The sequence below is a fragment of the Cnephaeus nilssonii genome (genome assembly GCF_951640355.1).
Source record: "Cnephaeus nilssonii genome assembly, chromosome: 5".
Lineage (NCBI taxonomy): Eukaryota > Metazoa > Chordata > Mammalia > Chiroptera > Vespertilionidae > Cnephaeus > Cnephaeus nilssonii.
This window is the reverse complement of record NC_137076.1, coordinates 70,614,583-70,628,814: the sequence shown is the minus strand read 5'-3', so window position 1 is coordinate 70,628,814 and position 14,232 is coordinate 70,614,583. Positions and strand designations below refer to the sequence as shown.

The following is a 14,232-nucleotide window of genomic DNA, read 5'->3' as shown; positions in this document are numbered from 1 at the left end:
TTGTGCAGGAGGCAACCAATCAATGTGTTTCTCTCATATCAATGTTTCTCTCTGTCTTTCCCTCTCTTCCACGCTCCCTAAAAATCAATGGAAAAATATCCTTGGGTGAGGATTAGCAAAAAACAAAAAGAAATGTCATTTATGTAGTTGTGTATATGGATCTGAGTTAGGAAGACCCATCTTGAGGTATAAATTGTGGAGTCTCCATTTATAGGTGATAGTTAAAAGCACTGTGAATGGATGAGATCACTCAGGGAGAACATGTGAAGTGATAGAAGAGAAGTAAGGATGGGGCACACTAATTCTTAAGGTTAAGGTTTCACACCTCAAAGGAAATGGGATGGGCAAGGAAGTAGGAGAAAATCAGGAGAGTCACAGAAGTCAGTGAAAGAACTGAGTTTGGAGAAAAGGACTGAATATTAGACATCTTTGGGACATCAAATAAACTGAGGACAATAGAAGTATCCATTGGACATATCAGTTAAGAAGTTGTTGACTTGATCAAGAGCAACTTTATAGGTGGAGCCAGTTCACACTGGGTAAATGATGAGGAAATTGAAATATTTAATGTCATTTAATCTTTCAGAAACTTTGGTTTTATGTAGAATATAGAGAGGGTAGCTAAAGAGATGTATTTTTATAGTACACTCTTTATTTGATGGGATAAAAAGCCATCAGAAAGAAAATATGAAGATAACAGAATGAGGAAGAATAATTGATATAGCTGGTCATGGACTAAGCTGGAAGGGATACAGGCCAAAGGTACTTTAGATAGACTTCTACTGAGACAGGAGGTAGGGAGGTATGATGATTATGGGTACAGATAAATTGGTAGGAGGCAGAGTGGAGGTTGCTTTACAAAGTCCATGCAGGAGACACCCACTTATGGTAGGAAAAGGAAATTGTTCACTCATGGGATTGGTAGCCTTTTTGATGTGGGCTTGCTGATTTCTGATCTCTTGGTAAGAAGGAGGAGAGAAGAAGAGTGGGGGTATTTTATTTTTATTTATTTTATTTTTTTAAAAAATATATTTTATTGATTTTTTACAGAGAGGAAGAGAGAGGGATAGAGAGTTAGAAACATCGATCAGCTGCCTCTTGCACACCCCCCACTGGGGATGTGCCCGCAACCAAGGTACATGCCCTTGACCGGAATTGAACCTGGGACCCTTGAGTCCGCAGGCTGACGCTCTATCCACTGAGCCAAACCGGTTTCGGCGGAGTGGGGGTATTTTAGCTTAAGATGACAAGTATGCACCATATGAGTAGAACTACTTTGCTTATCTTCCTTATACTTTATATTAGTTATCTATTCCTGAGTAATAAAGTATCCCAAAACTCAGTGGCTTAAAACATTTTTATCTCAGAATTTCTATGGACTCAGAACTTGGGAGTTACTAAGCTGATTACTTCTGACTTAGGGTCTCAAGAGGTTATAGCCAGGATCTTGGCTGGGACTTAGTCATATAGGGACTCAATTGGGGCTGGAGGAGTTGCCTCCATGATGGTTCATTCACATGGCTGTTGGCTGGAGGCCTCAAATCCGCACCACATGGACCTCTAGGGCTTCTTATATGTCTTAGCAAGGCAGCTGCTTCCCCCAGAACAGATGATCCAAGACAGAGGGCAAGGAGGAGGCCATGATGCCATCTGTGATCTAGTTATACATCACTGCTTCTGCTATATTCTTTTGGAATTGTATCATTCAGTCCAGAACACATTTGGGAGAGAAATTAATTAAGCTCCAACTTTTGAAGGGAAGAAGATCAAATAATTTTTGGACATATTTTAAGACTACCACATACCTTCTATCAGCTGTCAATTTCTTTAGGGGACAAAGCTCTAAAACTATGTAGATATAGCCTTTTTTGACTGGGTGAGAGAGAGGTGGAGAAAAGTGGGGAGTGGTTCAGTTGGATTTGGCTTACTTCACAATGTGGCCTTCTTTGCTGTTAATCAGTCTCTGTAACACATCAATCTGTTATTGCTTGTGGTTATTTAAAAAAAACTCAAAAAAAGTGCTGATCTTTGATTTAATGGACCACCCTTTTAGGAGAAAAAATGTCATAGTGGGCAAAAATATGAATTTATTATACCAAAATATGAATTTTGGTAACATTCATATTAGCTCCTAAACTAGAATCTAGAGTTGGGAGGAGGGAACTAATTTTTCATAGAAAAGAAATGGAAAGCCAAGAGATAGTTACTGATTTCAGTGAACGTAAGTGATGAGAGGCAATATAACAAGATTCTAAAGCCAGATGGTCTAGGTTACGATCCCAGATGGACCCTTACCTGTGTTTGTGCTTAGCTTCTGCCACAGTTTTCTCATCTGTAAAAGGGGAAAATTGTAAATGGGTAGTTATTTGTGATGGTTAGATGAGTAAACACATGCAAAGTGTTTGGAACAGTGCCTGGCACATAGCAAGCAATAAATAAATGTTAGCTATTGCCATGGGAGTTCTATTTTCATGGTGAGCTAATTCCATGGAATTAACATTTCAAAGAGTAAGATAATATCCACCTAAATGTTTAGAGTCTAGACATTAAACTACTGACCTTATTGTACTTTGTGAAGTATGTTTCTATCTAGCTCCATATCCATTTAGAGTACTGTATCAGATGTCACCAGTGGTATTGTGTAAGTCATATTCCCATAAAACTTCCTAAAGCAGTTTTTTAAAATTTTTTTACATAAAAGTTCAATTTCAATTGGAGCAATATTCTCAGCTCATAGGAATTGGTTATTAAATGAATCTGTTGGACTCTTTGCATAACAACATGCTAATAAAAAAGACTTCCTTTAAACTTGATATGATGAGAGTGTTGGTGAATACATGTGACCAGTTTCCTCCTCCCTCTCTCCCCACATCCAAAGACCCTATTGTTGGGTGGATAGTTTGAAGATGTATTAGGTAAGGTTTCTGACTGAACGGACTAAAGGTAGAAGATAAGAGAGGAGCATAAGGGCCAGATACAAAAATAAAAATAGTTTTATTACAAGAAAACTTCTTTAGAATTTTACTTTGCTAATGCTTTTTACATTTATATTTATTTGAGAGAAACAACTATTTATTTTCCACTTATTGATACATTCATTGATTGATTCTTTTTTTCCAGTCCATCTTTTAATTTTTTTGAAAAATTCCTGACATTACAGAACTAAACTGAAATGTATTAGTATTCCACTCTTACATTTCCATGACAAACAAACAAAAACATTCATGAGCCAAAAACAAAAACAGGGAGAAGCTTATAAAACTAAATATGGATCTCAGCATTAACAGCTGAACAGAGAAAGGAATTAAAATGCTTTAATTAAAAAATCATGAGTGGCCCTAACCAGTTTGGCTCAATGGATAGAGCATTGGCCTTCGGACTGAAAGGTCCCAGGTTTGATTCTGCTCAAGGGCACGTACCTTGGTTGCAGGCACATCCTCAGTAGGAGGTATGCATGAGGCAGCTGATCGATGTTTCTCTCTCATCAATGTTTCTACCTCTCTATCCCTCTCCCTTCCTCTCTAAAAAATCAATAAAATATATTTTAAAAATCATGAGGGGATGATAAAGTGTGTAGAAACTGAAAATTTACAAACTATTTAAAACATGGAATCACTGACTGTTCAGAAATTACACAGATGGATCATGGGTGGTGGTGAACAGCGGAAAGGGATTATGGGTGAATATGCATTGTTCTAGCTGCTCCCCATGCTACCTGTCTCCGAACAAAGCCTGACATTGATTAGATATTGAGCCAGGCTGATACTGGCAGCAGATCCAGTTATGGTAACCTGCCTATCAGTAGATCCTTCCACTGGGTTTGCAATTTTGATCTGCACCCCAGATATCTGACAGATCTCATTGATTTTGGCGCCTTGACACCTGATTATGCAGCCAATCAAATCATTTGGAATGGTGAGTTCATGAGAAGTAAGTAGTCTGAGCAGATGCATCCAACCTGCCCAATAGCCTTTCACCTCTGGAGAGCTGGATTCAATGCCACTGAATCCGGTGTTGCCATGCGTCATGGGAAAATGAGACTGTTGTATTGCCAACTGGTGCAGCTTGGTCAAATCTGGCTGTGGAATGCTATACTGTCCTTGAATGGTATAGGCCTGACCACCTGCAAAGATGACTGGAGAAATGGACGGCTTGGGCCGGTATGGAATGGTCACGCCCTTCAGGGGGGACTCCAACATGACCACACAGATTTGTTTCACACACTCAGTGATGGATTGCGGAATGCCAGCAATAGTGATGGCCCACTCAGTTGAGTTGGGGAGCATATCCCCTGCCACCTGGACCTGAGCCCCTGTATTCTCTCTTATTTCCTTGAACTTACAACCACCTTTCCCAATGAGAAAGCCACATTGACTAGCAGGGACCACCAGCCACAGGGTGAATGGGGGTCTTCTGGCAGCTGTGCTATTGGTCATAGAGCTGCTGATGTCCTCTTCTAGTTTGTCAATCATCATAGCAAAGGCTTTGAAGATGCCATTAGTGAGTCCAGTCAAAGTGATAATTCTCTCAGGACAATTCCCTTCTGAGATGTTGATAGGTGCACCACTCTCCTCATGCATCATCTTAACTGATTCTCCTTTCTTTCCAATGATACTGCCATCTTCCTTTCCATGCATAAGTAGGCGGCTGTTGAGAGTGACGTTTAATCCACCTTCAATCACACCGGTGTCCATGTTGAGCAGTATTCTGGGGAGCTGGACTTTGAGTGGTCAAGTCTGGTCACTGGTGGCGGCGGGGAGGGAGGGTGAAAGCCAAAAACTGCAGGCGCAGGCTGGAGGCCACTGAGGGGAAAAGGGGAGCGGGTGGGAAGGGGAAGGGCGGGAGCCCAGGGATGGAACAATAGGGGCGGGAGGGAAGGTAGGGCCCCCCCCCCTCAGGCAGGTGGAGGAGGAAGGTGGGGTGGAGGAGGAAGAGGGAAAGAGACCCTGGGGCTGCAGAGAGCGCAGGCTGCTCTTGCTCAGGCTGCTGGGCTACTGCCTCTGCTGGTCTGGGCCATTGATTGATTATTATTATTTTTTTTTTCCCCATTAATTGATTCTTGTTGGTGCCCTGACCCAGAACGGAACCCAAAATCTTGGTGGGTCCTGACACCACTCTAACTACTAAGGCTGCCCAGCCAGGGCAAGTTTGCTAATGCTTTTTAGTGTTACGGCTTTCTGGTATATTTCTAATAAAAATGGAAGTGATGCATTGAATTCTTGACTAAAAGAATTAAAAAAAAAACTTGCAGCCAGAACCGGTTTGGCTCAGTGGATAGAGCGTCGGCCTGCGGACTGAGGGGTCTCGGGTTTGGTTCCAGTCGGGGGCATGTACATTTGGTTCCAGTCGGGCACATCCCTGGTGGGGGGGTGTGCAGGAGGCAGCTGGTCGATGTTTCTCTCTCATTGATGTTTCTGGCTCTCTATCCCTCTCCCTTCCTCTCTGTGAAAAATCAATAAAATATATTTAAAAAAATAAATAAATAAATAAATAAACTTGCAGAGTATGTTTTTTAGCCAGTACAAAAAGCAAAACGAAACCCACAACTAATCAATGTATAGGATATAGAAGTCAGATGATTAAACTTTTTCATTTATGGCAATCCATGTTGATTTGTGTATCGCTAATCATGTTAAGGAATATGCTGGTGGTAGAAATTCGTCTGGTGGCCTATTAAAGGTGCATACCATTTAAATATCATGGTTTCACCCTGGCCGGGTGGCTCAGTTAGTTGGAACTTTGTCCTGTACACCAAAAGGTTGCGGGTTCGATTCCCCGGTCAGGGCCTCTTCATGAGGCAACTGATCAATGTTTCTCTCACGTCGATATTTCTTTTCCTAAAAATCAATAAAAACAAAACAAAACGTATCCTCAGGTGAAGATAGATAGGTCAATCGATCAATCAGTCAATCAATAAATATCATGGTTCCTGGAGATTTGGAGAAGTTGAAGTCAGTTTTTTGTTGTTTTTTTTTTTAAATATTTTTATTGATTCAGAGAGGAAGGAAGAAGGAGAGATAACAACATCATTGATGAGTGAGAATCATTGATCGGCTCCCTCCTGCACGCCTCCTCCTGGGAATTGAGCCCACAACCCAGGCATGTGCCCTTGACTGGAATCGAACCTAGGATCCTTCAGTCCACAGGCTGAGGCTCTATCCACTGAGCCAAACCAGCTAGGGCGAAGTCAGTTCTTTTTACCCTGTTTGTAGATATGTTTTCTACAGCTTTTTAAGAGTTTTATTTTCTTTCTTTAAAAATTTTTTTTAAAAAATTGATTTCAGAGAAGAGGGGAGAGGGATAGAGAGATAGAAACTCATTGAATGGCTTCCTCCTGCACGGCCCACACTGGGGACCAAGCCCTCAATGTAGGCCTTCCTCTTGGGTTCTGACCCCCTGCACCAGGAGCCTCCCCATGCAGATGTTCTTGTTGCTGCGCTCAGGCCCTGACACCTTGAGCTGGACTTCTCCTGCCCTGTCCCCCACCATAGATGCCCTTTTCCTTCCACTCAGGCTCCAGCGTGCTGTGCCTGACTTCTGCACATATGGCCTCCTCATGCTGCTATGGCTTTGATACCCTGAGGCACTGCTGCTGTTCTATTAGCCACTTCATCACCCAGGTGGATACTTATTTACCCTTGTCCACCTCTGACATCCACTCTAGCCATGAGACTCCTGTCCCTCCCTTCCCCAGGTGCAGATGCTTGCCTTACTTTGCCTACCTTGTGGCTTTTAGATGAACCCTTCAGGAAGGGGAGAGGAAGAGGAAGCGACCAGTTTGGTTTTGAGGCCATCATTTGCTCTATGAAGCTTATGTAGTAGGTTCTTACATCAGTCTCTAGTTCCTCCTCACTAAGGAATTGGTGGTGTCCACTTAAACAATGGGGCTCAGCCCCAGTTCATCCTGATTATGTGTCCATTGTGTGTTGAAATCCTTTATACTACAATGTCCATGTCTCACGTTAGGGCCTTTATTAAGTGTTGCCATTTACTTCTGTACTTGTTTAAAGTATGTTCTCTTAACTATTGAGCCTCTATCTGTTAATTTCTCTTAAATAAGGCTTTCCATTAGCTGAAACTGGAAAAACTTTGGTGAAAGCTGTGATGCTTCAGTTTTCTGCCTTTGCAACCTAACACCCTCCTTCTACATTCTCTTTGGCTGTGGGTTGTTACAGTGGTGGGTGATGCAGATTGGGGATGGAGACTCTAGATCCTTTTGGTGAATAGATCACCTCCCCTTGGATTTGATTCAGAACAGACCCCCTTTTCATGTGGAGAGCTGAATGCTGGGACATAACCCTCATGGAGTATCTCCAGGAGGCAGTAGGTCTTTTCACCCCAGTGTTATGCTGGTGATACATCTGTAAAATGATAAAAATATGGATGAAATAGGTACATATGTTATTATGTAATGTGTAAACCATTATATGTGAATATTTGGTTTTAGATTAAAGGTGTTTTCAAAATGTTTCCTCCTTTAAAACATTTTTTTAGTTTAAAAAAACTAAAAGAGGGAGAAAGAGAAAGCTCATGTTGTAAAGTTAGCTCCCACATTTTAAGTTGCTGGTTGATAGATTTTTCAAAACTTTGAAATTTGAGAACATTTTTTTCCAGTTTTTTTAACCATATTAAAAATATTTTTATTGATTTCAGAGAGGAAGGGAGAGGGAGAAGGAGAGAGAGAGAGAAAGAGAGAGAGAGAGAAGCATCACTGATGAGAGAGAACCATTGATCGGCTGCTTCCTGCAGGCCCCACACTGGGGATTGAGCCCACAACCTGGGCATATGCCCTGACTGGGAAACGGGCCATGACCTCCTGGTTCATAGGTCAAAGCTCAACCACTGAGCCATGCCAACCAGACTCCAGTTTTATATTGTGAGATATAATTGACATGTATCATTGTATTTTCTTGAGGGTAAAGAGGATCTTTGGAAATACTTGATGATCTTTGCAGTGTTCATAAATATGGACTTTTATAATGATGCATTTCTTACTTTTTTATTTTTAACTAGTAGTCCTGCACACGAATTCCTGTGTCAGTAGCTCTCTATGGGGCCTGGCCGCTCTGCGCCCACTGCCCAGAGGCTCTCCGCGGTCCAGAGGCCCATCCGCGGCTGGGCACAGAATGCTTGCCTCATCGCCAGGGCAATGGCAGGACAACGACGCAAGAGTCCTCCCCACCCCTTGGCCGCTCCGTGCTATCTGCCCAGAGGCCCTCTGCGACTGGGGTGGAACACTTGCCTCGTTGCTGTGGTGATGAAGCAAGCATTCCGCCAGGCTGCTCACGCTGCCCACTCTCAGCAGCCGCACCTCCCCCTCCCCCGGGACTGGGGACTCCAGGGGGGCTGAGAGGACTGGGCACTGCCATCTTGTGGCTATGGGCGTTGCCATCTTTGTGATGGAGTGATGGTTAATTTGCATATTACTTTTTTATTAGATAGGATGATGCATTTATTTCATTCAGGTATTATCTCCCTTCCTCCTACTGAAGTAGTAAAATAGTTTGACTTGCAAGGTGCATCTCTTCCTGTTGGAGCCTGTTGTAAATGATGTTTTTTTGTTGGGGTGTGTAATTCATGTTGACTGGTAGGTGTGAGGGTTCCCCCTTCTGGCCTATCCATTCCGTTTTGATTAATTTTTACCCTACTTACTAGTACTCTCTCCTTATTGTTGAGATAAATATCCTACATAATAAAAAGGCAATATGCAAATTGCATCACTCCGCTACGCCCACAATTGGGCCGGCTGGAGGCGCGGGGGGCGGGACTCAGGGTGGCCGATTGGCTGGCGTTAGGAGCGGGGGGCAGGGACTCGAGTCCCCGCCCCCCGCTCCTACCGCCAGCCTAAACAGCCAACGCTGCGGAAGGACCCATGCGGCCGGCGGAAGACGCTGGTGGCGGAACTCGGGGTGGCCCATTGCGTGGCTGCCGGCACCAGTTTTCCGCCAGCAGCAGTTTTCCACTGGCCACCCGCCATCAGGGCGGGGCGCGGCGGAGCGGGGCGGGGCGGAGCGGGGCATGGCGGGGCGCGGCGGGGCGGAGCAAGGCGGGGCGGAGCAAGGAGGGGCGGAGCAAGGCGGGCGGCAGTGGCGCACGGGTGCAGGTGTGGTGGCCCCAAGGCTGCGGCAGCGGCAGTGCACGCTGCTGAAGCGGCCGCTTGCAGGATTGAATCCTGCAAATGGGCTACTAGTGTTTGATTATATTTCAGAATAATGATGTCCCTCTTATCTGGATCCAGAATACACTAACTGAACCTGAGTCTTTACTCATACTTAGTATGGTGAAATCAGGACATTAGAAACATGATATGTTGTCTTATATAGAAATAGAAATGTGGCCATGTTTTTGTTGTTTATTGTATTTTTGCATTCTTATCATTGAAGGAACAGAATGTGATTTAATAAACTTTAATATTTATTAAATTCACCTCCCCCCCCCCCTTACATGATTTTCCTTGCAGATTAATAAACCTCTGATTCTAAATTTAACCTTTGAACTCTTAGACCTTTAGATGCCGCTCTGGAAAAACTTCAATAATGGATCAAAGGAAAAATGACAGTATTGTTCCTAGTATCACCCAATTAGAAGATTTTCTTACAGAACACAATTCTAATGTTGTGTGGCTCCTCGTTGGTAAGTAGAATGTATTTTTTTGTACATTACTTTTTAAAAAATACATTTTTATTGATTTCAGAGAGGAAGGGAGAGGGAGAGAGAGGTAGAAACACCAATGATGAGAGAGAATAATTGATTAGCTGTCTCCTGCATGCCCCACACTCGGGATTGAGCCCAAAACCCTGGCATGTGCCCTGACCAGGAATTGAACCCGGGACTCTTCAGTCTGCAGTCTGACACTCTATCCACTGGGCCAAACTGGCTAGGGCTACATTACTGTTTTGTTTTTGTTTTTTATGGTTGGAGTAGCGATTGCCAAATTTTAAGCAGTGGTTGGCCTTATGATATTGAAGGGGTTGGGGACATGTCACAATGTAAAGGCCATAGTTCCTAGGTTCTTTAACACTAGAAGCAAACTTTCTCTTCAAATACCTCTTACCTTTTTGAATGGCCCACAACAACCTGACACAGTGATTTACAGTAAAAATTACTACAAAATGACTTTAAACTTAAAACATAATGAAATGTCATCAAAATAATTTTTTGAAATAATTGTTCTAGGAATAATTTTTATGGACACATCATAGCACTTGCTAAATCAAAGCTATTACCATTAATCTAAGCTACCCTGTGAAATGTTGTATCAGTGACTGCCTTGTTTTATCATATTAAATAATTTTTTTAAGTTAACTTAATTTGATGTTGCTAAAAGGTTACACATGTTAAATTGGTTTATATTACTTTGTCCTAATTTAGAAAACAGTTATACTTTAAAAATAGATAAGTAAAAAATATTATTATCAGAGAATGCTTTCTGGTGTTTTACCATTTGTATATTCATGATCTAGTTTTTTTGGGAATATTGTAAATTTTGTAAGTGATTATAAACTTCATGATAGATTGACAAATGGTCAAACTCGAATATCATTTATTGTAGTTTATTCAATAAAAGTAGACATTCTTAAATAGTTATTGTCTTATCAATTATAGTAAAATAGTATAAGATGTCCTGTTTAATATAGATATGCCTTTAAGTGGGTTAAATTCCTACTTATTTCCATTATTTATTTTAATGTTTTTATTGATTTTAGAGAGAGAGGAAGGAAGAGGGATAGAGAGATAGAAACACCAATGAGAAAGAAACATCGACTGGTTACCTCCTGCATGCCCCTACTGGGGATTGAGCAAACAACCCAGGAATCAAACCAGTGACCACACTGGCCAGGCTCCATCACTTTAAAAAAAAAAAAAAATTCTTTATTGTTGAAAGTATTACATATGTCCCCTTTCCCCCCCATTGACCCCTCCAGTCCCCGCCCCCCGACTCCATTACTTTTTTAAAAGCAAAGTTTATTGATTTAAAAAATCAATGACTTTTCTCTGATTTAAAAAAATTATTAATTTTCTTTCTTTTTAAGTGACTTTAGCCTTCAGTGAATAGCTTGGGAATGAGCTTTTAGCCTGATAAAGGTGAATGTTTTTCATAATGTTCAGAATTATGGGCTTTCTTATCCCAAAACATCTTTACATATCCTAATATATAAAAATCCAGGGACTGTCACATCCGAAACAACCTGTCAGATGACTGAACACAGGCTGTGTGGGATGACAAGGCTGGCAGGGGTGTTAGTGAGGGACGACCAAATGACTGAACAGCAGGCTGGGGCAACCAGGCTGGCAGGGTGGACAGTTAGGGGCGATCAGGTTGGCGGGGGGGTGGGGGTAGTTAGGGGCAATCAGGCAGGCAGGCAGGTGAGCAGTTAGGAGGCAGCGGTCCCAGTAGAGGGATGTGAGAGGGATGTCCGACTGCCAGGGATCGGGCCTAAACCGGTAGTCGGACATCCCCTAAGGGGTCCCGGATTGGAGAGGGTGCAGAGGCTGGGCTGAGGGGACCTCCCCCCCGCCCCGCCCCGTGCACAAATTTCATGCACTGGGCCTCTAGTATTTGACTGGAATCTGTGTATTTCTGGCTAATGACTAAAAGAGAGTGAGGAAAGGTGGAAAAAGTAGCTCCAACCTCTAATTTTAAAACCAACGGTTTTAAATTTTAAGAGGACTTACTACCATATTATCATTTCTGAGTATGGTAAATGATCTTTTACTAACAAAGTTTACTAAGATATTAAGGTGATTGAAAGTGACATCCTTTTGTACTTTTTTCTCCCAACAGCTACCATTTTGTCCTGTGGATGGATTATTTATCTCACATATTATAATTCTCGGAATGTTGGTCTTATTTTAACCTTGGTTGTCAACAGATTATACAAACATGGCTATATTCATATTGGTGAGTTGAAGTAAACCTGAATTATTTTCTTCTGTGTAATCTTGAGGTATATATTATACATTTATATTTTATAAACAGATAGTAGTTTTAGAAATTTACCATTGTTTCATGAAGGATAAACTAACCTACTTTGAATTTCTCTCTTCCAGCACTGTGTAACAGGTTATGCCCTTTACCTCATTCTTATTTGTTAAAGTGTTTCCATAGTTACTCTTTGACTTTGTTTATAAAAGATGCTCATGAAAATAATTTGAAAAAATATAGACAAATATAAAATATGGAAACAGAAATTTCTCACAATTCCATCTAGAGAAAGTTTCTAATGCTCAAGAATTATTTGCTCTTTTTTTTTTTCTTTAAGTAACCCGTACTTTCAAAACCTGTAAGTTGGAGTCATCTTGTGTATTTCATTTTGTGCCTGCTTTATTAGTTTAGTTTCTAACTACTTATAAGTGGGAGGTTTGTAGATAGATGGGAGGGTGTACTAGGAAGCTATATACTCTGGAAAGTCCCAAACCCATGAGAAAGGAGGAGGGGGCACTGAATAGAATCATTCTAACCTTCGCTGGAGTTGAGTACCTCTTAATGGACATGAACTTCTCTCAAACATAAATAGTCTTCCATTAATTTGAGGCAGTGACTGGTTCCTGGAGTAATGGAGAAAAATGGTGAATTACTCACTGCTGTGGGTTTATGTAATGGCTGTGCATAATTAAGAGAAATTGTCGTATGAAGCAGCTATTAAAACTAATGTTCTTATATGGTTATTTAGTAACTCAGTCCATAGTGATGACACCTGTGGCAGTTTTTCAGGAGAAATGATAGAAATTAGTAAGGCTGTAAGGATATCTGGAAGGGAGTCAGGAGAAAACATTTAATTACTGAATGAATTGGTTTCTAAGATTATTTTAAGTGTTAAGAGCTCTACTGTATCAAAACAATTAAATTAATTGCTGTTTTGTGTTTTTTTTTTTCCTATAACAGGTTCCTTCTCTTTCTCTGTTCTTTCTGGAAAAATCATGGTTCGTGAAATCTATTACATTACAGAAGACATGTCTATTAGGTAAAAAGCAAAAACAAAACCTAAAACAAATAAAAGAACCTACCTTAAACTTGAAATATTGAAAATATTTTCTAATTATGATACTTGTTTTAATATTACTCGGTTCTTCAAATAAAACCATAAATCAGCCTTGGCCAGTTTGACTCAGGGCTAGAGCATCAGCCTGTGGACTGAAGGGTCACGGGTTCGATTCCAGTCAATGGCACATGCCTGGGTTTCAGTTCGATCCCCAGTGGGGGATGTGCAGGAGGCAGCCGGTCCATGGTTCTTTCTCATCATTGATGTTTCTGTCTCTCTCCCCCTCTTCCTTCCTCTCTGAGATCAATAAAAATATATATAAACAACAACAACAACAAAAAACCCAAACCATAAATCAGAAATAATTTTTTCAGTAAATTAGACTTAATGAATTAATGTTTTAAAATGTTTCTAACCATGGATTAATTTAGCTAAAGTTTAGACTGGCAAAAAGTTTACCTAATAGCAGCATATAGAAATCAATAATCTCATTTCATTGCAAGATGAAAAATTGAGGCATTAAATTACCTGATCATTTCTGTTGTAGAATTCATGGTGGTCATTTGTTATATAAAATAAGGATCAGATATGTTGATAATGCTCACCCATTAGGTTCTTATTAGGCAATAAGTGTTTAGAATTGTTTAGCATCTGTTAACAACTCTAATTTTACTTTAAGAAGGAAAGAAAAATCTTAATATATTAAGAATAATATGTTTGATATGTTCTCTCTTCTATAAGCCTTGTAAGAAAAGCTTACTCTGTTATTATTATTATTTAAAAATATATTTTTATTGATTTCAGAGAGGAAGGAAGAGGGTGTGAGAGATAGAAACACCAATGATAAGAGAGAATCATTGATTGGCTGCTTCTTGAATGCCCCTCACTGGGGATCAAGATTGCAGCCCAGCATGTGCCCTGACTGGAAATCCAGCTGTGACCTTCTGGTTCCTGGGTTGGTGCTCAACCACTGAGCCACACCAGCTGGGCACCTTACTTTTATTTTTGTGATCTTCTTAAAATTTGTTACTTAGAACTTGGAAAATTTTGAATTATTTGAGAGATGCCATGGTTTGGTACCACTTATACTTCTCTTGAAACAGTAGAAGCATCTTCTTTGTGAGTCTAAAATTATTCCAAATTAAAAGTAAAAAGTAAAAGTTAAAAATGGGAGCATGAAGTGATATATCATTACAGAAATGAAGGATTATCTTTAAAAGTTTTCTCTAGTGTGCTAATGTACCCCTTT

At 40.9% G+C, this 14,232-nt stretch overlaps 2 protein-coding genes across 4 annotated transcripts in view; one reads left to right on the top strand and one right to left on the bottom strand.

Moving 5' to 3' along the window:
- BLTP1 (bridge-like lipid transfer protein family member 1) overlaps positions 1-14,232 on the top strand; it is a 175,578-nt gene that overhangs the window by 4,039 nt on the left and 157,307 nt on the right. For all 3 annotated transcript variants that reach the window (XM_079771203.1, XM_079771204.1, XM_079771202.1), the window contains exons 3-5: positions 9,504-9,633; positions 11,786-11,902; positions 12,887-12,965. In XM_079771203.1, coding sequence (XP_079627329.1) covers positions 9,537-9,633; positions 11,786-11,902; positions 12,887-12,965 — 293 coding nt within the window. In that variant the 5' untranslated portion in view covers positions 9,504-9,536. The remainder of the gene's footprint in view (positions 1-9,503; positions 9,634-11,785; positions 11,903-12,886; positions 12,966-14,232) is intronic.
- On the bottom strand, positions 3,553-4,757 carry LOC307100332 (poly(rC)-binding protein 2-like). The gene has a single exon (XM_079772712.1). The coding sequence runs from the start codon at positions 4,692-4,694 to the stop codon at positions 3,696-3,698; it is 999 nt and encodes a 332-aa protein (XP_079628838.1). The 5' UTR covers positions 4,695-4,757; the 3' UTR covers positions 3,553-3,695.